This window comes from Propithecus coquereli, unplaced genomic scaffold, assembly GCF_000956105.1.
Source record: "Propithecus coquereli isolate 6110/MARCELLA unplaced genomic scaffold, Pcoq_1.0 Scaffold114, whole genome shotgun sequence".
Classification (NCBI taxonomy): Eukaryota; Metazoa; Chordata; class Mammalia; order Primates; family Indriidae; genus Propithecus; species Propithecus coquereli.
This window is the reverse complement of record NW_012135414.1, coordinates 280804-307659: the sequence shown is the minus strand read 5'-3', so window position 1 is coordinate 307659 and position 26856 is coordinate 280804. Positions and strand designations below refer to the sequence as shown.

The window sequence follows — 26856 nt, the reverse complement described above, 5'->3', positions numbered from 1 at the left end:
ACATTCTAGTGACATTCTAGTGGGTGAAGACAGACAATAAATAATGAATGCAATACATGTTTAATATTTAAACAATAAAGATGCACAGATTTAACATTGAAACAATAAAGACAATAAATAGGCTTAATATTGGAATAAATAACAAATGCAATTATTTAAATAGTAAACACAACAGATGCTTATTACTTAGCTAATAACTGGAGCATGTTAGAATTCATTTAAATAACAAAGATGGGATGTTAGAGGATGCTGAGGTGGGGGTGTGGAGAGCAATGCTGGGTACCGCTCTGGACTTCCATCTGGAGAGGAAGAGGGGTGTAAGCTCTGAACCTTACTTCAGTAGATGCTCGGTGGGGCTGGAGGATTTATTGTTTGTAAAATGACTCCACTTTCACCTCCTACAGGAAGCCTGCCTAGTACCCAGACCCCCGTTCCTTTGAAATTCTGTGGCTGTACTGACCTCACCGTGACACCTTGTTCTCATCCTAACCGACCTTATCTGCAGGCTGACCATGCTAGAGCATGCTAAGGGCACTCGCCCGACACTGCGCGTAATCTTTGCTATAGCCCTGCGGCGCTGCTGCTTTTGCACCTCTTTGCAGTGAAGGAAACTTTTGCAGCTTGCCCACGTCACACAGCTGGAAAGCGATGCAGTTAGCCTGTGAACCTGAGCCAATGGTGCTGCCCAACCCCGATGACCTGCCTCCGGCACCCCAGGAGGGCAGGGCTCCTTCTCAGCTGCTCTGGGTCTCCCCCACCCGCCCAGAACCTCACTCTCACAGGGGCAGAGGGAGCTTCTGCTGATGGGAGGTAGGGGCTTGCTGCTAGGGTGACACGACCAGCTGTCCCGGTTTGCCTGGGCCCATCCCCGTTTAGCTCTGAGAATCCTGCATCCTGGAAAGCTTCTGAAGTAGGGACAGTTGGTCACCCCACAAGCAGAGCCGAGACAGCTCCTGTCCTACCCCCATGGCAAGCCTAAACTCAAACTGTCTTTGATGAAAGGGAACTGCTTAGCGTATGCCTTGCCTTTTAGACCAACGCCCAGTTGCTAAACATCCTTTAATGTACCTGGACAGCTTTCCTTTGGGGGCACGGCCAGACTCAGCCGTGGAAGATAAACTGATGTCTCTCTGGAGGACAAGAAGTCTTCAGGACATACCTAGCCTTTGACACAGTAATGCCCCTTCTATGAATTTCTCCATATTTCTCTAAGAAATATGAGGAAAGATTTCTGAACAAAGATATTCCCTGCAGAGCTGTTCACAAAAAAATCTTGAATAAGCTAACTAAATTAAGGCAGAAAATATCATACAGCTATGAAAAAAGATCATATTATAGGAAATTTAATAACATGAAGGAAAAAGGACATGACACTATATTAAGTGGAAAATGGAGGATATAAAACAATATAAACAGCTTGAGCCCAATTTTGTTTAAAATAATTGTATATATGCATAGAAAAAAGACTGAGGAGATACTTTAGAATATTGACAGTAGTGTTCTTTGAGATTAGGGAAATTTTTATTTTCTTTATATTTTTCTGAAATACAAATGTCTCTAATACAAATACAAATTAATATGTAAAAAGTACATACCAATTTGATAATCAGGAAGTTAGTGACTTTGAAACAAAATTTTGCAAACTCTAATTCAGCCTGACCTTCCCTGTCAGTGGGCATGAATGAATTGGTCTTTAGAGCACCATGCTTTAAAGCACTGGGTTGGCAGTCAGAGGGGACCTCCCGGCTCTTGCCTACGCTAGGGTGCCCCTCCTTCCTGCATGAGGCCTGCCTCACATGCCACTTCCTCTGTCCCTTCTGCTAGAGCAGTCATCATCCACCACTCCCCATTGCCTGCCTCTTCCTTCTCTGGGCCTCAGTTTTTCCTGTAAGTGGCTGGGCAAGTTGGAGACCATTTTCCTGTCTCGGGGACTGGCTGCAATTCTCAAGGAAACCATAGGAGGGCACCAGAGCCACACTGGTGACTTCCTGCTGCCCGGTCAGACCATGGCTCCTTTGGAAACTGTCCCCCAAAGCAAGAGACAACACTGGTCACTGCAGGACTAGGACGCTCCCACTCAGGAGGGAGCCAGTGAGAAACAAAACTGGCTCATAAACTCTAAGAGGAACCCCCCTAAGCCCTACCCCGGTTGTCCCAGAGCTGTGCTGGCCAAGGTGACCCTCTGCGCTGGCCACCCTCAAGCACCCTGAGGCATGTGGACTTGCTGTGTGGCCTGAAGCAAGCGTCTGTCCCTGCTGGGTCTCTGTGCAGAGAGGAAGGCATCTGGTGTCCAGCACTCCCTGTAGACTGTGGAGGGTTTTCCTGTGCTCAGCTTCCCCTGGTCACCAGCTCACTTGTCTCTGTTTCATGCTCAGTTTGTTAAATTGAACTGAAACAGAAATACACAACTCCCCCAGACATAAAACCGAGTCTAGAGGTGACCTTCTCTCCTTCCCTCAACAGAGCACTGGCATTGCCCTTGGTTGGCCCCTGGGTCCCAACCAAGCTCAGAACATTTTGTCACCAGGCCATGTCAAGGGCTTGGCCTTCTGTGAACATAGGCCTTCCCTGGGCATGTGTGGCAGGGAGGAAGGGTTGTTGATGCTCTGAGGGGCCTGGGAGCAGGAGGTGTGGATTCTGGACCACTGGGATATGGGAGGGAGGCGGGAAAGGTGAACCAAAGCCCTGGGGTCCCGGGGGAGGGCACGGGCCTGCTGGGGGACAGAGGCCCACCTCCTTGGGAGGGATGGAGGAGAGGCAGGGAGTTCCTGGGGGGAGGTGAAGCCAGAGAACCACTCCAGAGCAGACTGGGGGACCCTGTGCCCCCTTGGGTTTCCACCTGTAGGAGGAAGGTGCTTGGGCTGCAGACCCTCCCTGCCTCAGGCAGGCCCAAGGCTGCATAGATGTCATCATGATGATGGTGTCAGGGCAAACAATGGGGGCTCGAGTGCCAAGAGTCATGCCCTGCCCTCCTCTCCATAAGGAGTAGCCTCCCCTAGAAAGCAGGAGGCCTCCCAGTCTTCAGGGAGAGCAAGTTACTTCCCAGCATGAGGGGATGAACACTCCTCTCCTTGCCCTGCTTTATTCTTTTGCTTCTACAAGGTGAAGCCCTTGGGAGTCCCAGGAGCCTTGCCATCTCCTATCAAGGCAGGCTGTGCCATACCAGGCCCCAAGCGACTTCTTGATGATGCCACCACCTGTTACCTCTGCCCAGCACATCCATCCCCCAGGCTCCCTGGTGAACTCCTACTCATCCTCCAAGGCCCAGCTTTTCCTGACCATTGCAAGTAGATTCAATTCCCTCCCATCTGTGCTCACCTCTACTATATCACATATAATAATGTGTTTGTTTTTCCACTCTGGAAACTTCTTGAGGGCAGCGGCCATGTCCCATTCACCTCTGTATCCACAGACCTAAGGGGAACAGTAGGCACTCAGTGGATGTCTACTGAACAAATTGTTTACATTTAACGAGCTCATTAGGGCTCTATCTTCTCATAATTAGGAAGCAGGAAGCTTCCTTTTTTCCTGTAACAATCTTCCTTTGGGAGATGGTGACAGAAGCTCAGCCTTCGAGAGCAATCCAACTAGCTTCCTGAGGCACACAGTTGCAGTTTGAAGAAATAAAACATGCATGCTCAAGGAGGTGCATTTAAACAAGACACTTGTGTATTAAAAGCTTCACATTAAATATACATCATTATACAGTGTATCACATAGAATTGGAAATTTACAGGACACCTTTTCAGCAGTAGGTGGCTGGTATGAGGTTTCTGGCAATAATACAAACAGCCCCAAGGAGGGTGGCAGAGAGGCTGAGGGTCACCTGTGTCCCAAGGGTGTCTGTGAACAAGTCCTACATGTAAGACTGTGGATCCTGCGGCTCCCTCTGGACAACTTGCCCCATTTGGTCTTTGCTGGTAACTGATTCTGGAAGGGCGATGGGACAGTTTGCTAGACAGCAGCCAAGGACCCTTCATGGGCATCCACGGGCCAGCGTCAAATGCAACATGCACTGTCCCTAGGCTCTGCAAATATGCCCCTGGTCACTTGTCCTTGCCAGGCCCTCGGTCAATGACAACACCACTTTGGAGAGAGTGTCTTGATGAGTGGCCAGAACTTAGAGTTCAAATCTTCCAAAGGGGCTCTCGGGTCCCGGGACTGCTGCAGAAGCAGAGCGCCTGCCGGGCTCCACCTGTCGACATGGGGCCCTGGCAGGAAGCTGGGAAGATGCCTCCTGCTCGCACTCCGGCCGCCTCCCCAGGGGCTCTAGTCCACCACAGGCCCGGCCTTCCCAAAGACTCAGAGCCTGTTTGCCACTTTCCCAAGGAGGCTGCTCTGCAAGCCTCTCTCCAGGAGAGGATGTCAGCCCAGGCAATTCTGACTTGGTGACGTTGGGACTGACAGGCAGGTGGGCTCTCGTCCCTACAAAGCCTCCTTTCTTCCTGCGCTGCCATCTTGTTTGGGGTCTGCCAAGAGGGTCCTTGACCCCTCAGTGCTCAAGGACAGAGCTGCTCGAGTGGCCACGGCATTATGGCCCATGACGAAGCCGGCAGAGACGGGAAAGAAAGAACACAGCCCTGTGGCTCTGAGCAACGAGGCTCTGAGTGGCTGGGGGCTGTGTTCTGAGACAAAACACTGAGGGCGAGATATTGTGTGGCAGGGAGCTTTTTTTTCCCCCTCAAAGAAATCCAGCTCAATTTTTTCGCCCATTAATTGGCAGCAGATGAAAAAAAACAAAACAAAACAAAAACCAACGCCAGTAACCTGAATGTGAGTGTTTCTGAAAGGGAAAAGCTGTTTCAATTGTTAGATGTCCAAGAAAACATGAATACACGCTGACAGAGGAAATGGTCACAATTAGAGGAAGAAGAGGGAGAGGTTCATAAAATTAAGGAAAAAAATTCTTTCTAGCAGCCCCCATCCTGTAAGCTGGCTCCTCTGCTGGCCTCGATCCCTGCGGGGAGTTGGAGGTTGGGCCTCCAGGGAAACTTCAGGAAGATGAAGGCAGGGGCAGGAGGGAGGGTCCCAGGAATTTCTTACAGGAGCAAAGGCCAGGCCAGAGTGCGAAGCAGCGCCCTGCACTCAGACCACAGGCACAGAGAAGGGCTGTGCGGCTCCAGTACGGCCCAACCCAGCCGCCTCAGGGCCTTGTGGGTCAAATCTGAACTTGCCAGTGTGAAGCCTCCCTCCTTCCTGGCCCCAGGGGCTGCCTTTTGCTTCCCCAACCTCTCACAGGTCTGCTTGGGACCCAGCCTCCTTTGGTACACTCTCTGGACAAGTGCCAACTCCTCACTCATCTTCCCATTCATTCCGCCCCCTCCAAAAAAAGGACAGCATGAATCGCCCAGGTACTCACGCCTTACTCCCTTGCCTTGAAGGATGTTCGGGAAAATGCCAACAGGCAAAGGGTCAGGATTGACTTCTTTGGAGACCAGAAGCAGGCCACAGCCAACGTGGTGACCCAAGGGGCCTGGGGCCTCCTGGACTGACAGGCCGGGAAGACAACCCAAGAGGCAGACCAGGCATTACAGACGGTTGCCAGGGACACAGCTTTGGCCACAAACGCTGAAATCCACAGCAGCCGCCTAAAGGGGCTTTTAGTCCTGCTCTGTCCCCTCCTGGCATGTGGCCTTGGCAACTCCTCCACCTTCTCTGGACCTGGCTCCGCATCTGAACAGTGAGCTTGAACCACATCTAAAGACACAGCAGTGCTGAGTGTTGGGGCCTGCTGCTGATGCCCAGGCTCAGTCCTGCATGCCCCGCCACCTGCACCGGGGATGACGGTCCCCAAACTTCCAGTCCATTCGGACCAGCTGGGCAGGCCGGATGCTGTGTGCTTGGCAGAGGCTCCCTGCACCTCCTTTGGTAGGTGGCAGCCACACCTGTCATGCTGCCAGGTGGGCGGGAAAGGCAGAACTGTGACTCAGCCTTATTCCGGTCTGCCCTGAACGTGTGGGAACCAGAAACCCTGCCCCAGTGAAGGGCAGGGGCAAGTCAGAGGTTGGGGGTGTCTGTGCAGGTGTTTTCATCTGTGTGGAAGCAGTGTAGATGACTGACAGGTCAGGATTCTGCCTTCTCCAAGAGCAGGGTGACAGCGAGGCCACACAGGCCCAATGAGGAGCATTGGCTATGGAGCCTGCTCTGCAGCCTATGAGCCGTGTGACCTCAGGCAAATCGCCTTCCCTCTCTCGGCCTCTCTCTCCCGTGTTAAATAGAGGAAGAGGACTTGCTGTGGGCAGGAGGGAAAGCCAGATTGTTCATTAACCTCCAGGCTCCTGACTGTATCCATGGCTGGGAGTGCTCTGGCTGCGCTTTCCTGCAGGGTAACTCCCCAGGGCAGAGAAAACCCCTCTGGTCAGTACTCCTCCAGCCCCGTGTGCCCACTACTGCCTCCGCCCAGCCCCAGAGCAGACTGCCCTGCTGTCCAGAAGCCGCTGAGGACCTGAGCTGGGGCCTCTGTCCCCTCCCCTCCTCTATGTCTAGCACAGCCGCAAGCCCAGGAGACACGCCTTGCTCTGGGGGTGAAACCAGCAGGCAAGCCCCTCGGAGACCCTCTGCAGTACACAAAAAAGGGGCTAAGACTATATATTAAATGACTATTTTATTTACACACCCTATTCATAAATAATTAAATCCTCTTTTTGACTGCACGATTCCTCGAAGATCTAATGATTACACTGAGTGACTAAAAGTAGATCAGCGTGTGTGACCACATTTTCACACACACACACTCTCACACACACACACACACACACACACACACACACACCCCAGCGGGGTGGGACCCCTGGGGCCTCCTGGGCTCTCAAAGAGCCAGCACTTGGCTCCCAGCACCAGTGGGGCCCGTGGGAAAAACCATGCCCCAAACACAGGTGTGAATTCGTGACGGCTGGAGAACAAAGAGATGCAACCCAGGGAGCTCCCACCACCCCGCCCCCTTGGAGCTGCCCTGCCTCTGTTCATCCTGGGAGGCATCTCTTTGGATTTGCAAATATTTTAATTCACAGAAACTCAAGGAGGGTGGGGTGGGGGCTGGGGTGGTGTGCTGGCTGTCCCTCTGTCTTTGTCCAGGCTTCCTCCAGCCCCCATAAGTGGTGACAGCATTCTAGAGACATGCAGTGGTGTGCTAGTACCATACACACGACACGAACTGGACAAGGCCTGCACCGGTGGCTGGGCTGGTTGGTAGCGGCCTCGGCTTCCTCAGGCTCTGCCACAGAGTAGGGCAGGGCTGGCCGCTCACAGGGTCCGCACAGCCACGGGGTAGAGGAGGGACAAGTGCTCCGCTCCCTTGATGGGCAGCTTTCTGGTGGTGTAGTAGTGGATGACTTCTGGGACGCTGTCAAACGGGGGGCTGTTCTGACCCAGAACGTATTTCTCTTTGGTTTTGGCCAGTTTCATGTGCATGAAACCCTGGTTGCTCCTGTGAACAAAACAGAGGTCATTAGGATCTGTGGAACAGTGACGGCCAAATCTGCGCGTTGCTGGGGCCGGGGGCAGCATTTGTCCTGCGCTCATACTCATTCCCCTGAGAACTACCCCTCTGGCACCGGGCAGGGCTGAGGCCCAATTCCTGCCAGGGTGTAAGGGGATCCCAGCCACAAAGCAGCCGTGAGGTGAACCTCTCCAAGCCGAGACCCGAGGCCCAGGACCAGCTGAAATGTAGCCGCTCCCAAGAGCACCCCCGATTCCAGCATCCAACCAGGAACCAGCAGCAGCTACTGTCATAGGAGAGGCTTCCGACAGAGAGAGCTTCCTGCGGCTTCTTCAGGAAAACAAAACTCGGCCCCTCTTCCTGTGACAGATGCAGATACCTGTTTAAGCCTTGTCTGGCAGGTGCCAAGTGTCATCGCCCCAGTTTACAGATGAGGAAACAGGGTGGCAGGTGAGCTGGTCGTCCTTCAAGGGTAGGAAACTCACTGGGAAGTGGCCTCCCAGCAAGGAACCACATCTCCCAGCCTCCCCTGCACCCAGTTAGCCACGTGACTAGTTTCAGCCAATGGATGTGGGCAGAAGTGTGCTCTTTCCCAGCCTGCCCCAGGTAGGTGCCCCCCTCTGCCTGCCCCACTTCTCAGTAAATCCCACACCCCCAAGGCCCAGCCTGTGTTTCCTCTGCTGGGCAGTCTTCCAGGCTCCCACAGGCAGAGCTCCCTCCTTCCCCTGACTGAGCTGAGGACACTCATGCCTTCCTGAACTGTAATTACTTAGCTACCCTCTAGGTTCCTGAGAGCGCCATGGAGCAGGGCCCAGTCTCTGCCCACCACGCCTGGCTTGGGTTCCTCGGAGATCAGAGCAGAGCCCGCATGTCCCACGCCCCCTGCAGCCTGCCCTGCATCAGCTTGTGGCGTTCACCCTCCCGCCAGCACTTGCTTGGTCCCAGCAGACCTCTCCTAGCTCTCGCCCAGGGCTCCAGCCACACGGGACCACTCACCCTCCAGCGCCTGCCTTTCTCCAGGCCGCCCTTCCCCTGCCCACTCAGCTCCAAGACTGGCCTTTTACGACTGAACTGTGATTCCACCGCCATACATGAGGACGCCTTAGTTTCCAAAGCATGGTCCAATTTACCAAGGTCTGCCGCTTAGTTAGAAAGCTGGAGTTTCCGACCAACCTCTTGCCACCATCTCCAGGGACCATCCTCCGGGAGACCCCTTCCCAGCCCCACCAAGCTCCGAGTGGACACACAAAGTTGGTGGCCTTTCTGCTCAAGCTCCTCTTCTGGCTTCTTCTGCTCCTGAGGGCACTGGAGGGCTTGGACACATCTCTTCCAGCCAGGACTGGGCCCCCCAAGCCCACCAGCAGCCACTCTATTCATACCTTCCTCTGGGCTCCTGGACCACTTTCAGATGGACAGAACAAATGCTTAATGAAGTGCGGGCTCTGAGCAATGCATCTGCTTGTAATAACGTATTTAGAGATGTCACCCTCGGCTTAACGGAAATCATTGGGAGAGCAATTACATTTCAAGAGAGAATAATTCCTGTAAAGAACTGAAATTTAAATCAAGATTTTTAAAGGCTGGAAATGTTCTAATTACAGAGCCTGTGGCAAGTTCTGCTCCTCAGTGAAGGGTCATTTCACCGGAGGATTGCCTCGGCGCGTCTAAGAAGGAGGCGCACTTGCTTAGGCTGTTAGAAAGGAAATGGTGTGCATTAAACGAAAAACGCACCACCCTGTTTGGGTGAAGACTCGGCCACCCACCACGCTGAAAAGACCACGACTCTGGCAGCTCGGAAAGGACTGCCTGCTTACATGAAGTGCTGAGCTGTGTGGCTAAGAAACAGCAGGGAGAGTTAAAAAAAAGCTCAGCGTTGCCTGGAGCAGGGGTGTGCGTGGGCGAGAGAAGTCAGGGCTGCAGGTGCCAGTGACGCCCAGGCAGGGAGGAGGGTGTGACCTTGGCCACATCATTTCCTTCTGCGTGTGCCGAGCCGGGGGATGTTTCGGGGAGCCAGACCCCCGTGCTTTGTGATTCGCACAGATACAGCTGGGGAGCAAAGCGGAGGAGGCGTAAGACGGGTCACAGCTGCCGCGGGGCTGCGTCTGACTGCCACAGCTCTCGGGGCACGCAGGCATGACGCACGGGCCAGCCGGTTTCACCTTCAAGAGGCTAGGAAAGTAACTAATACACAATAATGTGACATTTTCACACCGGTTTGTTCTCATACCATCCATCCAGCAGGGGAAGTGGGCAGTGATGGTGGCAATGTTCTGACACAGCCAGAGGTAGAAGCTAAGCCCCCCTGTTCCCAGGCCATGGGCTCGGAATGGCCACCAGGTATTAAGACTACGTGCTGTGGACTCCACTTCGCCTGCCATCAGACAGCAAGGTGCGGCAGCCGTCAGCCACCTCCTTACAGCCCCTCTGACTCTCCGGGCCTGCTACTTATTCCTCCAGCACACTCCTGTTTCACCCATCTAAGCACCCGTTAGTTTGTCTCCCTGAGCCAGGCTGTGCTGACTGGGCAGGCTGGTCACGAAGCTCAGAGACCAAGGCAGAGCTGGGACGGGAGCTAGGGCCCCATGAATGCCCGGTGCGTGGCCTGACCACGCCTAGGCAGACACAGAAAGGCTTACACACTAGGCCTCCTTGGCTCAAGCACTGCACCCTGTGGTTCCCTGGCCCTCAGGCCATCCTTGTGCCTTGCTGGGCTCTGTCACCACCCCCACTGGATCCCAGGGAGGCTAACTAGATGGCCTCTGATGGCTTCCAGCCCTGGGTCCTGGATTCCTCATGTGCAAACATAATCTGCTGCCTAGCCCTGAGGGCTTCCTGCAGGAAGGGGTCTGGAGGCAGCTTCCATCCTCCCTCTACTGCTGCACCAACCCCCAGTCCTGTCTCACTGGGGCATAGCCAGGACTGCCTTTGTGTGCCAGGCCCTGTGTCCTTGAGCACCGTGGTGCAGACAGGGGAGGTAACTGGCCCAAGGTCGCACAGCAGGTGCCTAGAGCTGGTGCTCCTGACCTCAGCACTCCCCAGACCCAGGAGAGGGCTCCACTTAACCCTCAGTGTTCCATGTGAGGCCAGGCAGGCTGGCGGGCGAGAGGCATCAGACCCTGAGCAAATGTGTCCCCCACGCTGAGCCTCTGTCTCCACAGTGCCCATTGCATAGGGCTGACGGCAGGTCAGAGACAGCGGAGGGGCTGGGAGTTGAAGGCCACATGCAGCACAGACACAAGGGGCCCGCCCAGGACCAGGAATGGTATAATTTGGCTGGGGGAGCCCCCAGCCTCTCTGCCAATCCTCAACCAGCGCAAAGGTCAGGTGACGCCTTGTCCACACACTTCTGGAGACGTGTGCGATAGTATATCCTGATTGGCCACAAGGGCCCCACGAGTGAGATGCCACCTAACAACAGTCAAAGATTTAAAAATGACTTCAGTGACTCCCACCTCCATGTGAAAGGAGATGCCAGCACGAGAAGGGGAAAAATGAAAACCTCTGGAGGACAGAGGGCTCAATAGATAAGGAGTCTGCATGGGGTGCCACGGCTGCTCCACACAGGATGTCTGCAGAGTTCTCCTCTCACTCCCTTGGGGTAGGTACCCTGGGGGAAACTGAGGCCAGAGGGCATGCCACCCTGGACAAGGCACACAGCAAGGCAGGCTGCAGTGCAGCCAGAGAGGCCTTGCATCCAGAACCAGGTGAGCTTGGCTCCCGGCCACACCTCTTGTCCCCCCCAAGGCAGCACGGGCTGTAGCAGCACCGGCTCCATCCTCGCACTGCGACGCTCCATCCTCGCACTGCGACGCTCCATCCTCGCACTGGGACGTGTCGCCACGGGAGCCCCAGCAGGCTGCAGTCCACGGCGGTGGCCCCACTCCTGTCCCACTTCTACATCAGCTCCATCCCCTTTGACAGGACATCGTGTGAGAGCAAAGTCACAATGAGGGGTGTTTCTGGTGGGTGACCTGTCTAATGAGTCTTGTAAGGCTGGCGGGGCCGGGGGTGCCGAAGCTGTCACGGGCACTCAGATCGCTCATTATCATCACAAAAAGCACCTCCTCATCATCAGGATTATCAAACGTGCCTGGCGCGCTGGGCCTAATAACAGGCCCCACCTCGCCTGGTAATCACAGGCTTTAATAAAACATTACTCAGCCTGCAGCTGCCGGCCTTGGAGCAGGGTGCGAGGCCTCACCTCTCGCTTTTAGACCTAATTGCTTGATGCATATTTCATGAAGAATCCTGCGTAATAGTTATGTTAAATCGCTTCTTTTCATGATGAAATGACTTAAAAATACTTGCATATAATATTTATGAGGGAGAAGGAAGGAAATTGCCTTTGGGACTAGCATATAGGACCCAGTTACAGGAATCCAGACACAGAGGGGATTTTAGGCTCACCTTAGCCTGACAAGTGGTTGGGGAGCTGCTCTCTTGAGCCAGATGTCTCCAGAACACTGTTCCTTAGCTCAGACCCATCCATGGCTCCCTGCTGCCAGTATAGACGTAACGACACCCAGTACTTTGCAGGCCCCTGCTGGGCACCAGGCACGGAGCTCAGCTGTTGTCACGTATTATCTCATTTAAACTGCACCGCAACACCACTAAGTTGGTCTAACTATCATTGTTTACAGATGGGGAAACTAAGGCATGGGAGGGTTGTGTGCCTTGTCTCATGGGATATGGTGGGCCAAGATTTGAACCTATGTCAGCTGGACTCTGAAGCCTGCACTCTCTTCTTAGCCTGGCATTCAGGCTAAGCTACCCCTGCAGCCTGGTGTTACCCTGCTCGGCTACTCAACCTGATGGACCCAGGTGTCCAGGTGGGTCTTTGGACTCTTTCTGCTCAAGATGTGGCTCCCGTGCAGCCTGGTGAGATCCCGAGCTCAGGATCCCTATCTGTTCATCGTGATACCTCTCAGCAGGCCGAGCCTTCGCCCCCTCTGGACCCACTGCACGTGCCTGGCACACAGCTGGGGCCCTCTGCCCACCCAGGCCCGTCCATCCATCGGTCATTTAGTCAGGGTCTGCCCAGAGCCAGGGAAATGCGCCCTCCCTCCAGACTGTAAGCTCCTCAGGGCAGGCTCGTGCTACTCCACCCTGCCCGCTGTGTGGCCCAGCCCAGGTAGAAGCTGCCCGCTCCGAGGCCAGACACAGCGGTTGCTTTCTCAGGTCAGCACCGACTCCAGGATGAGTCAGCGAGGACCGGCAGCGTGGGCTTAGCGAGGGGCCGCGCCACGGGAGCTTCGAGAGGGTCATCCCTGCAAGGTGGGTCCAAAGGCACATGCCTTTCAAATCAGAAAGTTTTGCCCGAGGAAGGCCAAAGGGAAGAATGGGTCAGATCACCTCTTTCCTTAGAATTGCTAAAGAAATCATTCCTGGGGCCACTGAGCCGCCTAGAGCCCTCTGCCCAGGCCTAAACAAAACACAAACGTGAGACAACCAACACTGGGTGAGCCCTGGCCCTCTCTACTCTGGGGCCCTAATGGGCTGTGTCTTTTCTTCTTCTTCTTGGGCCATTTTAAACATACGAATCTTACATTCTGCAAAGATTCCTTGGCCCGATCAGTGGAAGGAGACAACGAATGAGCTTGTGAATTTAAAGTGCACTCAACAACCGGTCGCAGGATGATTCTCAGGGGAGGCAGGCATCACAGGTCCCCACCCTCCGTGAGCAGGGCGCTCGTGCTCTGGGTCCCAGCGCACAGGCTCTGTGCTTGGCATGGGGGGGGCCTCCACCCCCACAGGTGTGCACTTGCTGCAGTTGGGGTGCAGCGTCTACGGGAGTTTGTGCTGAATCAGCGGGGAGCCAGGCCCAGATGTCATGTTCACCTGCTGTGTCCGAGGAAGCCAGCCTGGAGGGTGACCATGGGCAGGCACTTCCGTGGCCACCCAGAGGCCTGCGAAACAGGTAGTTCCTGCCATAGCCCCGCCCCCAGGGTGGCAGTGCTGTGTCTGGAGAGCAGAACCTCTGCTCCCTGCTGCATTCTCTCTGACCTCCAGGGAGGTGGGACATTTTGCTGGGTCTGTGTCTCTAGAGAAGCCCCCACCCCACCCTCGGTGCAGTCGCTCCCCAACGCCAGGGCGTGCCTGCAGGGGCGCGAGCTCCGCCAGACGGCATGAGGGCAGCATCACCAGTCCTACCTACCGTGCCGCCCGCTGCTGGGACCTTCACGCACAGCCTCACGGCGACCCGAGAGATGATCTCCGGTTTACAGGCGGGGAACAGAGTCAGAGGGCACAAGGGCCTGCCCGGGGCCGGGCAACCAACGAGGGCAGAGTGAGACTGAACACAGGCCCGCTGACCTCACGGCAGAGCCTGAGGGGTTGACAGCCTGCCACGCGCAAACATACGCCTCCACTTCCCCTCAGCGCGCTGCGGGGCAAAGCGGGCGGCTCTGGGCCCCTCTGAGGAGATAGTTGGGCCGCGGCCACAGCGCAGCACTCAGCAGGGAGTGAGGCCCTAAGGTCCTAGGGAAAGCACAGAATCCCACACGCATGGACGGCACAGCCATGTCCCGGACCCGGGCTACCTCTCCACACACACCTCCCCAACGCTGTGAGAGACGTCACTTCGCTGTAGTGTTTTAAAGCGAATATTTAAATGGTGAACCTCTGCTGTCCCATTACTCACCCAGAACCCAGGCAGATCCCGCCCACACAGCCTGCTTGGCCTCTGGCATGGCCAGGAAGACCTTAAATGCTCCTTTGGTCCATGACTGGGCCAAGCTGAGGCTTCACAAAGCGGCTGGGAGGGCCGGCATTGTGTGCAGAACACCCGCCGCATGCAGAAGACCGAGGGCCAGAGGGAGAAGCAACTCGCCCCGCCACGGCTGGAGGGCGGCAGGGCTTCCCAAGCCACGGAACCAGGCGTGAGTCCATCTCTCTGGGTGACGGGGTCCTCCCGCTGTGTCAGCCATGGGGTAGGGGCACAGAGGCCCCTTCCAGCCGAATGTTCTAGGAGTCTAGGGAGCGGGGTCAGGGGCTCGTGAGCCACATGACCACCACCTGCCTCCTGCCACCACCTTCCATGGGAGCCTTCACAGTGACAAGCCAAAGACACACACGCCAAGTTATTGTGAACAAATGTTTAAAGGTAAACGCTGCTGAGCCAAGTGACTTGATTTACAACCAAATAATTAGACTTTCAAAAATGCATCAGCAGCGATTAGCCTTCCTGAGACGCCCAGGCATTTCTCAAGCTCTAAGTTGGTGGCCCAGGGTGAGGGCCCTCAGTGAGTCACAATAGCAGGCCGTCTGTAGGCAGAAGGAGAGCTGGCAGATGCCTCTCCCAGTGCACATGTAGAGGCGTACGGCTTGTTTTTGCATGCAAAGCAGTAGGTACATCAAAATGAACCCAATCTAGGCAATTTTCACAGGAGAGAACCAACAAAGTGTCAGACGAGAAGTTTTTAATGATGAGGGCCCAGGCTGGTTTCGAACTCCTGGCCTCAGGGATCCTCCCAACCTTGCTGGGATTATAGGTGAGCCGCCACGCCTGGCAGAGCAGTGGTTCTCAACTGGGGTGATTTTGCACCCCCTTCCCGGGGGATATCTGGCAACGTCTGGAGACGTGGGCACTACTACAACACGGGACAGCCCTCCACAACAGTTTCAACAGTGCCGAGGTTAAAGCCACACCACTCGCTAGTCACCAGTGTCTCGAACTCTTCATCTATGAAACAGGAATAACCACTGAATCCACTCTTGTGGTTGCTGTGAGGGGTGGGTGAGAAGCTCCACATGAAGTGTGGACGCTTGATGAAGGTTTTAGGTCCTCCTGCTGCCCCTTATTTAGGGATTTAAGACATACACGGAATCTGCCAAATGGCTTGACAAAAGCTCCAGGCTTGGATTTGCATCAACATTTTCAGAAAGAAAAGAAGGAAAATTCAATAAGTCTTATCAAAATCCCAATGTCATTCTTCATAGAAATAGAAAAAAAATCCTAAAATTCATATGGAACCATAAAAAGACCCCCAAGCCTTTCTTCTGGCCAGGCCTGATGGCTCCTGCCTATAATCCTAGCATTCTGGGAGGCCACGGCAGGAGATCTGCATGAGGCCAGGAGTTCAAGTCCAGCATGACCATAAGAGCGAGACCCTGTATCTACAAAAAATAGAAAAATTAACCAAGCATGGTGTGGCACATGTCTATAGCCCCAGCTACTCAGGAGGCTGAGGCAGGAGGATTGCTTGAGCCTTGGAGTCTGAGGTTGCTGTGAGCCATGATGCTGCCACTGCACTCTGGCCAGGGTGACAAAGCAAGACTAGGTCTCAAACAAAACAAAACAAAACAAAAAAAACCAAGTAGCCAAAAAGTTGAAGGCATTATACTTCCTCATTTAAGATTATATTACAAAGCTATAATAATCAAAACAGCATGGTGCTGGCATAAAAACACACATGTAGACCAGTGAAACAGAACAGAGCTCCCAGAAACGAATCGAAACACATACGGTCAACTAATTTTTGACAAAGGCACCACAAAAGGGGAATGGGGAAAGGCCAGTCTCTTCAATACGTGGTGCTGAGAAAACTGGATTTTCACATGCAAAAGAATGAAATCGAACTCGTATCTTCTATCTTACATAAAATCGACTCAAAATGGATAAAAGACACAACTATAAGAAGAACACAGGGGAAAAGTTCCTGGACACTGGTCGTGGCAACGACTGTCTCGATGTCGCACCAAAAGCTCAGTCCACAAAAGCAAAAAATAAATAAATGGGACTATATCCAGGCTTCTTCACAGCAAAGAAAACAATTAACAAAACAAAACAGCAGCCTACGGATTGGGAAAAAATATTTGCAAACCATGTATCTGATAAGAGGTTAATATCTTACATGTATAAAGAACCCATACAACTCAATAGCAGAAAAACAAATAATCTGATTTTAAAAAATGGGCATAAGATCTCAATAGACATTTCTCCAAAGACATGAAGACGGCCAACAGGTGATGAAAAGGTGCTCGACCTCATTACCCCTGTGAGGTATCTCCTCACACCTGCTAGGATGGCTAAGATCAAAAAGCCAAATAACAAACGCTGCCAGATGCAGGTCAGAGACATAGCAGCAGACAGGTAGGACGAGCAAGTCTAGAGATCTAGTGTGCAACACGAGGGCTACACGTAATAAAATCCAACTGCATCTGGGTTCATGTAAATGAGTAGATTTTAGCTGCTCTTGCCACGAAACCAAAAAAACAGGTAACTGTGAGACGATGGATATGTTAATTTGCTTCACTACAGTAACGTTTTTACTATCTGTACGTATCCCGTAACATGATGTTGTATACCTTAATTACACACAATAACATTTATTTGAAAAAAGAAGAAAATCCAGAGGGACCTTTAAAAACTGCAAGTTAAAGCAGATCCACCTGCTCGGCGGTCCTGCATCTAAACTGAGGGTGGTTTTTCCTCCCCGTCCCCGGCGTTCACCTGTGAGCCATCCCGACTTCCTGTCCCTTTGTAAATCACATGAATGACAGTGGTTCCCTGTGGAAAAACCCCACTCCTTCGGAGTCTGGGCCTCAGTTTCGTCATCTGTGAAGTGGGGTAGAGTTCACAGTAATCCCTAAAGGCCACTGAGAGCAAGAGAAAAGGCCTCTACATGGCTCCTGCCCTTTCAGGCCTTGGTTTCCCCATTTGTATAATGAAAAGACAGGACTAGGTGACCCCTGAGGCCCCGCCCACCTCTAAACCTTTGAAGCCTGGCATGCAGGGGATGCTCAACCTCATGAGGAGGGAAGAAGGCCTGTTCAGACATTAAATGACTCACCTTCATCACAGGCCCCCCAGAACCCCAGGGCTAGAGGAGTGCAGGTTTTTCAAAAATAATTTCTTCCAGTGGGCCCCAGAATGTCCACAAGTACCCAGAGACTTGTTCGGCCTACAGTCCCCTGGGCCTCTCTGGAACCAAAACCTGCTTTACACCTGCTGAGATTCTGACACACATTCAAGTTTGAGAACCACCATTCTAGTTCCATCTGATGATGGAAACCCTTTTGTAATATCCATAACACTGAGTGTCCAGCTTTGTTGCTTACCCCCAGCAGCAGGGAGCTCACTCTCCACCAAGACAACCCCTTTCAAACTTAGAGGGCTCTGCCTGTGAGAAAGTTCTTCCACACCCTGAGCTGAAAAATAACTACAGCTTACTGACAGTAGCCCCAGCTCTGAGCTCTGGTTCCTGCAAGCCAAGCCTGCTCCTCCTGCCCAGGGAAGACCCCTCGCAGGCAGGAGCTCACCTGGGCTGCCCACGTGGTGGGTGCCTGCGACTAACAGTGTCCCTGGTGCGTCTGTCCAGCCTGGCCATCAGCCCTGCTGTCTGGACACAACTCTGCCATTAATGTGGACACTCCTATGCCTACACCGAACTCCTTGTTGGGGTCTGCTGACCCCCTGAGTCCACTTCCTCCCAAGCCCCAAAGGACAGGATCTATTGACATGCAACTGTCACCAGGTATAGACAGCACTTGCCTTGCGACTAAACCCAAAGGGGCACGGGTCAAAGAACATTAAGCAGCAAAGCCCATTGGCTTTGGCCACACTTAGAAGATTTAGAAATGCAATTTTCAAAGGTCACTGTCAGCTCTTAGTAGTCTGGGCTCTGGAAGGCAAATCCTCCCATGTTAGACATTCATTCTGGCAGCTTCTTGACAATCTCTTTCCACAGCGTGGAGAATTTTCTCAAAATTAAATCTCCAGCTCTTTGCTCCCTAATGAAATTCACTTCTGGCTTGATACACAACAAAGCTTTCATTTTGTTATTTGGCCAGGGTTTGACCACATTAATTACAGTTTTTTTTTCCAGGATGGCTGCAAGTAATTGAGTTCCCAAAAGTTACTTACTATCAGAACCGATTGCTTTTTAAAAGCGCGGCTTCCACAAAAGTAAAATAGTCAACCCCATCCCTTTTTATAGATGATGTTTTTGGTTAAGATTGGAACAATTCAGGACAGGAAAATATATTTTCTTAGCCTGAAAATCTGAACTCGATGTGGGGTTGTGCTGATATTTGGAGACCCTGAGTCTGAAATTTCAGGGCCCAGATCACACCACCTCATGCATTTGCTGCCTCTGGTTTTACCAGCGCTGTGTCAGAATCATGCACTGCTCCAAGATGTTAATCATTACTATTGGCATTTTTCCTGCACCAGAGGACACTGCAGAAGCCTGCTCAAATCAATTCCTATACCAGGGACTGCAAAAAGCCTGCCTGGCACTGGGTAAATGGGTTTTGCTCGGGGAGGCTGTGTTCAGCCTCGGTGGGGCACACACCTTAGCGTCAGGAGCAAATGCTGGGCACATAGCTTGCTCTTTGGCAAGATGGGAGGTGGACGCAGGGCTGGGAAAGCCAAGTGCTGGTGTGGCCACAGGGAAGCCCCTCGCCTCCCTGAGCCCTTTTCCTGGAGGGGTAAGTAAGGCTACTGTGGGGAGCTGGAGACAGCTGACCAGGACTTCGGAGTTTACAAGGCACGTCCCTGACCGCAATCTCCTTTATGCTTCACCACGATCCTGGGACACAGGGAGCGTTACTGTCCCTACTGTACAGGTGCAGAATCTGAGGTCACACAGATAGTAAGAATGGAGATTTGAACCAGGGAGGGATTCTGGCTCTAGGTGGTGCACCTTCTTAGCCATGGCACTGCATGGTCTCTCTCTACTGATCCAATTAAAGTACCCAAATAAAAGCACAAGGCAGAGTTGAGAACAGAACCAGGTTTCCTAACTCTACAGCCAATGAGCTTCCTGCTCTGCCTCATTAAAAAACAACAACAAACAAAAAAGAGATTTTTATATAAAAGAGATTCATTGTAGAAAATCTAGAAAACACAAATAAGCAAAAAGACAAAAATCACCTGCCCTTTCACCACCCACAAGTAGCTGTTAACCACAATTGGGCATAGTGCCTTCCTGTATCTCCCCACACAAGCACGCATGTGCGACATACGGTTACAGACTGGGCTGATTTTATAACCTCACTTTATTACCATCATGGGCTCATTTTGAATGTTGTGATTCTTTTCCTCCTGATTATCATCTCTAAATGTTTCCTGAGAACCTATTATGTGCCAGGCTTTCTGGTGGTGGTGAGATAGAAAGACACATTCCCAAAGGAACTTGCAGCCACAAAAGGTACCAAGCAGATGCCACATCATGTCAAACCAGGACCGCGAGGGTCAAGGCAGCAGCCTTAGCTGTCAGAGGGCAGATTTGGGAAGCAGGGTTCCTGAGTTTATGCACCCTAGTTTTAATGTGGAAACTAAAACTGGGTGACATTTTATAAAATAGAGAGGGGTCCTATCACCTCCAAGGGAAAACTGAACAGCTAAGCCACCCCAAGCCAAGGTGGGAAGACAGGGAGAGGGACACCACTGAGGCCTCTCCTCCAATCCCAAACCTAAACATCCTTGTACCTTGCTGTTGCTTCTTCAATAAATTACTTCCCCCATTTTCTCGTCTCGAAAATCTTATTTATTCTGTGAGGGCCTGCTCAGTGGCTACCTCCTCCAGGAAGCCTTCCAAGATGCTCCCAGATCTACTTCCTTCCTCCCTCACTCATTCTCTGCTATACCTCCGTCCATCACAGTGCTCACCTACCACCTAGTCTCCTTGTCTAGACTGTGAGCTGAGGTCTGATGTGTCTTTGTCTCTCCACGTCACTGAAGGCCCCGGTGTATGGCAGGAATCCAGCAGTGACAGCCACACCGCTAACTCGTCTGTGAGCCCTGCCCTGAGTGTTTGTGCTGACAATGTGGCAGGCAGATCCCAAAGCCGCCTGGGACCGTAAGCAGCATGTGGATTTTCAAAAGGAAGTAACGAAAAAATAAAGCAAAATAAAAAAAAATGGTTCTAATTAAAGCATTTCCAATAAGCTGGCTTTGCCAAACCCAATTGTTTCTGATACTCCTCTTGGGTGAAATAATCTTAAAAAAGAGAGAAAGAAAAGCAAAGCGTTATTAAAAGTGGCAGAGAACACCCGAGGCTGGAAGCAGGATGGCGGAGCAGGCGCGAGACAGCGAGACCTGGGCACCGCCTGGCCTCCGCTCCCACAGCAGCAAGGGTGTGGCGAGTGTGCCGCACAGCAAAACGCCGCTTTATAGCTCTAGCATCTGAACCGTGGGAGCGAAGACGAGGGCTATAAAACCTGACATCTGATTTCATAAATCTGCCTCCAACACTGAGAACGTTTGTGGAGAAAATGAGAGAAGAAAATACGGTGCTTATGGGGCCCAGAAGGGTAGTGATCCTGAAATGGGAGCTGGGACATCTGGGGGGCTCTGCCAGCAACTGGCTGAGAGACCTCAGGAAGGTCCTTTTACCCTTCCTGTGCCTCAGTTTCCCCCATCTGCAAAAGCCAGGGTCTTGACCTGGATGATTCAAGTTCCTTCTGGCTCTAACTGCCCAGAGGTCTGGGGAACAGCCAAACCCTGCACTTGACGTTCGGATCTCACTGTGTGAAGTTGGCTGCCTCAAGCCCCGCCAAGTGCCTCTAGGTGGGGGTCAGTCACATTTTCTCTGGGGCCTTTGAGTGATTTAGCTGAGCCGAAAGCAAAATAAAACTCTACATCACACGTATTTCCTGCGGTCGGCACAGAGACCCTGCAAATGACCCCACCGCATTTGGGCAGCCCCTCAGAGTTATGAGCACTTCCACTGCGTCCCCGGCCTCGGGGCTGAGAGGATCAGAGACGGGAAGTGACTCGCTGGCGACCTCCTGGCTGGAGGAAGTGGTGGTATTCAGGCTCTGGTCCCCCAGCTCCCAGCTACATCCTTCTCTGCGTTGTGTCCCTTTCACGGATGGCAGATACAAGCTCTGTGGCTGTCCTCGTTGCCTGTCCCCGCATCACCCCACGTGCCTTCCCCCAAGTCCCCGACAACCCATTCCCAGATGGCTTTTGCAAAAATATCGGTAAATAAATCATATTAACAAGATGTTAGAAATGTGATTGGAAAGCAATGTTTTTCTCATTTGGAGAGACCACCCAGTGCCTCAGAAGGCAACTGTCCCGGGGCACGAGAGGTTTCCTGGAGACGGATGGGCAGTTGGAATGCCTCCTCGGCAGCCCCGCCCACAGGCAGATTTATGCGCGCTGATATGAGATAATTAAAAACTGGCTGGAAACGTAATCGGGACCACTCAGATGCTGGTGAGGACCCAGGAGCTCTCGGGGGAACAGGGGCAATGCTGCGTGCCTGGCTCGGAGGGGAGCCGGGGAGGGAATCCAGCCTGTCGACGGGCATGTCTGGCACCGCTACGCCGCCGGGTGAGTGCTGTGGACCACAGAGGGGCAGAGGCAGAAAGAGCATGGGCCCCTCTTGCCTCGGAGTTTTGGGCAGCAGTGGGAAGAGGGGAACTGAATTAGAGGCAGTGTGTTTTCCTGGGTCTTTTCCAGGTCCATGCTGCCGTCGCAGAACCACCACCCACCCAGCTGCTTAGAAATCTGGATGTGGTCCTTGGATTCTCACTCTTCCTTCCCCTGGTCAATTCCACCATGACACGCTTCTCCTTCCTACCCACCACTCTGGCCCTCACTCCTGATCCAGCACACCCAGGCCGGACGCGGCCTCTGAAAACCTTTCTCACCAGCTACAGAGGCCACCGCTGGCCTTTCTGAGCTAGCCTCCTCCTCTCTGCCACCAGGTGCTCCCAGCTTTAGCGCAGTGCCTGGTGGGGAAAAACGGAGAACTTCCCAGGTTAGCTGCAGCGAATGGCCAAGAGGGGCCAGGAAAGAACAGTGGCCCGGGAGTCAGGCAGATCCCGACTCTTCCCTCCCCGCAACATGGCCTCACGCAGGTTCCTAAGGTTCTCTGTGCCTCAGTTTCCTCCTCTGTGAAGCGACAGCAATGAGTTGTGCTGTCTTCACCAGCTGCTTGAGGGCTGAACCCAGAGAAGGAACCAGACGCTCCCAGTTGGGTTACACATCCCGGTTTAGAGCGAGCCACAATCAACCCCTCTGTTCTCAGGCTCCCACAAGCTGGGGGAAGGGGCTTTGGGTTTCCGGGCCTTGTTAAGTGTGGAGAGGTGCCAGAGAGATGCCTGGCAAGGGGCTTGCGGCCCCAGGTCCTGCTCAGAAAACCCAGCTTAGGTCTTGGGCTACACTGTCCAGAGACCGCCCAGGCCCTGGCTGGGATATTTCTGCTCAGAGAGACCCCACAGGGCAGGAAGGCAGCACTGGGCTGTGTCAAAATCCCAGCTCTTTACTCACTAGCTCTGACGTAACGTGAATGCCAGTTTCTGTATCTGTAAAAATGAAGGTGACAATTCCCATCCTCACTACGTGCTATTATAGTGGGGAAGCTGGGTGTTCCTAAATGCCAGTTCCCATGCCGGGAGCCTGGACACGCATCGTCTCACACGTCCCAGGGGCAGGACTCACACCTGTTTCGCTGGAGACTAAACCAAAGGCTCAGAGAACAGCAGAACCCAAACTGGGGTCTGCCTGGACCCCCAGAAAAGAGGGTGCATATCATGGTCAGTAGTCTGGGGCCCCACAGCTAGCTGGAGGTGGAGCCAGGATTTGAACTCGGTCTCCTGGGCACAAGCCCAGGGCTTTTTCCATATTCCCCACCCTATGGCTTCAGAATAGCCGAAGCGCCACGCTCGGATTCAAGGAGGTGCCGTTTTAATGGTGAGAGCAGCATCCTTGGAAATATTTTACCACCAGCAGGGCACATTTTCTCAGTAATTGTGAATAAAGGGAAACGTCATCTAATATTCCTAAAGGTGTCCTCTCAACGGTGCGTCCTTTTCATCCTGCAAGCCATCTGCACATTCTAAAGTTCACTGTTCTCGTTTAGTCCCCCGCAAAGAGCATCTGAGGAGTCTGTTTTGCCTACAGCAGCAGCTCCTAATTGTGGCATTTGCTTCAAACCTTTCGGAGGGAGAAACTATGAGGCACATTAATTGGGCAGAAAGTTCATTTTTCCTCCATCAGCCCGGAGAGGACGTGCAATTCTCCGTGTGGTGGGAGCAAAGAGGCAGCCCCCTCACCTCCCCGCACCCACCTCTGTCTCAGGCCGACTCAAATGCTGCTTGCAAACAGCGCCTGCCGGGAAAGCTGGAAGGCAGGCGTGCTTTTTCCTCTCCCTGGGTCTCAGTTTCCCCACTTGTGCAGGGTACTGCAGCAGAAGATCTAAAAGGTCTCTTTCTACCCCCTAAATCCCAAGACTTCTGCTCAGCATACTCTCGGAGCTGCTGCCCTGGCTTGCATGCTTCCCCACAAGACGAGGAGGAGACCAGACTGAGTTCTGGTGGGAAGGAATATTTGATTTATAACGTCTGAAGACTTGGCAGGAGAGCTGGAAGGGCAGCAACATGGGTGAGGAGGACAAAAGGATGCCTGTTGAGGTGGTCATCATCTCCAGCTACCGATGAGGAGTTGGGAGATCAGAGAAGTTAAGTAACCCATCCAAGGTCACACAGCCAGGATTTGACTTTAGCTCTGTGGGATTCTCTCGGATTTTCTCTAGTTACAGCCACATGAACTCTAAAATCCCATCACCGTAAAGGAGGGTGGACAGAGCACAGACAGAGATTTCTAAGTTCGACCCAGACTATCTATAAGGCTCTGGGCCACGTCAAGCTCAACAACCTGTGGCTCTCCACAGTCTATACTGAAGACGGTTGAACTGTATTTGGGCGCATGCTAAGCAGTTCTCACGTATTGTCAATTCATTAATACCCCTGTGAAACTCATTTTACGGAGGAGGAAATTGAGACTCAGAGATTTAGCCCTTTGCCCAAGACCACCCTCCTAGCATGTGGCAGAGCCGGGTTTCCAGAGCCCCAGACAGACTGATCCAGAGCCGGCATCCTCCCTGCCGTGCCGAGCTCCCTCTCTCCTGCGGGGTCTGGGGGATAGCGAGGAGGGGAGGATGTTGACGATGGGGTGTACTAGAAACCGTGGACTGGAAAGTAGGAGGCTTTCCCCCCTCCTGGGCTGCTGTCCCTGTGTGGGCAGCTCCTTACTGTCCCTCTTCCCTTGCCACTGTCTGCCTGGAGCCACAGCCAGCCGCCCATGGCCAGGCCACATAATGCCACCTGTCTCTTCTGCATTCCTACCCTCACGCCCACCTGGCAGCTCACAGAGGCCAGGACCCCAAACTCCTGCGGTCCCAGCTGGCAGTGTGGGGTCCTGAGGCAAGCAGCAGCTATGCCCCGAGCTGCACACACTGCCCTCCTTCAAGTTTTGCCCCTACGAGGCTTTGGCATCCCCTTGTGGGCTGGGCTGGGGAACAGGGCGACCGATGACTGAAGGCCGGGCATTCTCGCTGTGGCCCTGCAGGCACCGCCCTGGTGGTCATGCACCGGAGCAGGCGGCCACCGTGGAGCTAAGTGTTTGGAGCCTCAGCTGTTGATCCAACAGGGGCTGCTCAGGCGGCAGAGGGAAGTGAAGTCTGCTCCCCGCTGACAGACGGAGGGCGCGCGGCCTTCCCTCCTCCCCAGGCCCTCCCCACCTGCAAACCTTTATTATTTCTTGCTCCTGGCTGTCAGCAGCAACAAACTAAGATTAATCACTCGCCTGCCTAGACCCAGACGTGCCTACTGTTTGAAAACTCTCTCCTTCCCTATATTAATCAATGAGGGGAGAGACGAAAGAAAAACAACCCTGACTGCAATGCCCCCCAGCGTCCCCCCAGCTCTTCCTGGCCCCATACACCCGCCCACCCTCCACTGGAGCCCGGGAGGGACTTGGGGTGAAGACCGAGTACCTGGCAGTCAGCGCAAAACTGGCCGCTCCAGGAAGGATACGAAGGGATGCCATTACTCAATCTGAAGGACAGGAGGCTCATTCTCAATAACCGCCCTGCCCCCTCCCGCCCTCCCTGGAGGAGATGGGGCCTTCCCTCCATCCCTGGACCGAGAGGAAAGAGGTGTAATCACGGAACCCTTAAACTGGAAGCAAGTTTCCCCATCAAACACCAGACTCTCATTTTACAGATGCAAGTGGAGAAGACACTTGGCCAAGTCACCTGACATAGCGGAGACAGTCTGGAAAAGCCGGGTAGAACAGAGACCCGCACACGCCGCGCACCTGCTATGCACCAACGGTTACCCGCCAAGCCTTACTTCTTGCCTTCCCACCCTGTTTTGCAGGTGACTCTCAGGGAGGAAGGGCCTTGGCCACCATCGCATGGTGGTAAGAGATGGAGCCAGGGCTTGGATTCAGCTACCTGGCTGCGGAGGCTGTGCCTTTCCCGCCACCCCTTGCAAAGTGCTGCCCTGGGTCTCCCCAGATGCCCGCTCACATGCTGCCCTCCTCCCGCCCTCCTCCACGGGCCCCCGGCCGGCTCAGGAGGCACATGTGGGAGTTCCGGGGCTCCTGGGGACAGAGGGAGGTGGAAGCTGTGTTCCCTCCTCGACAATACTCATGATGCTCCCTGGGTCACTAAGGTTCTAGAACAAACACAGGCACCTTGCAGGGAGGACCTGCCCCACAGAACTGGAGGCCTCAGCACCCATCTTGCCCCCCCGCCCGCTGCAAACCCTGTCTTTGAAGTCCTGTTTCCCTCATCTTGTCCAGATTCCTTTGCAAAAACTCACAAAACCAGAACTCATGAGGGTCATTCACAGTCCAAAGTGCCTGAAGAACCCTTTTAATAAGATTTTTCAAGACTTTTCATCCCTTTCCTCCACTGCCTGCCTTTCCAGAGACAGGAAACTGTGTTAAGAGTTTCCTATTTTCTTGCGAATTTCTAAGGCTCAACCCTCTGCTTCCCGAGGCAGGAGTGAGTGTACCCAGGGGCCGGTGGGGCGGCAGCCGAGGGAAAGCCTGAGGATGTACTGTCCTGGTGAGGTGGATGGGGATGGGGAAGGGAGTTCTGCAGGCAGGAGGGGGGAAGAGAACTGTTCAGAGGCAATTAGGCAGGATCACTGAAGCTGGCTTCATGGGTGGGGGCATCTGCCATGGAGGAGGCTCTGAGATGCGGGGGTGGGGTGTGCAGGAAGCCTGGGGGAGGGGCAGATGGGTGGCAGCTTGGGCCAGTCCAGGCATCTGTCCGGTCCCCACAGTGGGAAGGAGTTGCCGTCTCTACAGTCAGTGTGGTCAAATGCCAGCTAAGTAGCCTTAGGTCAATCACGAATCGCCTTGTAGGTCTCAGTTTCCCCATCCATAAAGCAGAGAGATTGCACCAGATGGGCCTTCTCAGTCCCTGCCAGGGCTGACATCCGATCACCTGACTGAGTAAGCTTGCTTGGGAAGGGGTGGCAAGTCTGACGGCCCCCACTCCAGTGCTGGCTCTGCTATAGACCTTGGCAGGTCACTCAGCTTCCTCTGCCTCAAGATGAGGAAGAGGATGGCAACCCCCGCCTGAGAGCAGGACCTCTCTGAGTGGAACTGGTGCGTCAGCAGCCCCGTCACCCAGCACTGCATCTCGACTCTTCTGGAAGGAGCCTGA

General features: G+C 53.5%; 1 protein-coding gene across 1 annotated transcript in view; it reads right to left on the bottom strand.

Annotated features, from left to right (window-relative positions):
• Positions 1 to 6981: 6981 nt before the first annotated feature.
• Positions 6982 to 26856, bottom strand: part of SHB (Src homology 2 domain containing adaptor protein B) — a 133397-nt gene continuing 113522 nt past the window's right edge. Inside the window, exon 6 of the mRNA XM_012657223.1 lies at positions 6982 to 7426. Within this exon, the coding sequence (XP_012512677.1) occupies positions 7243 to 7426 (184 nt within the window). The 3' untranslated portion in view covers positions 6982 to 7242. The remainder of the gene's footprint in view (positions 7427 to 26856) is intronic.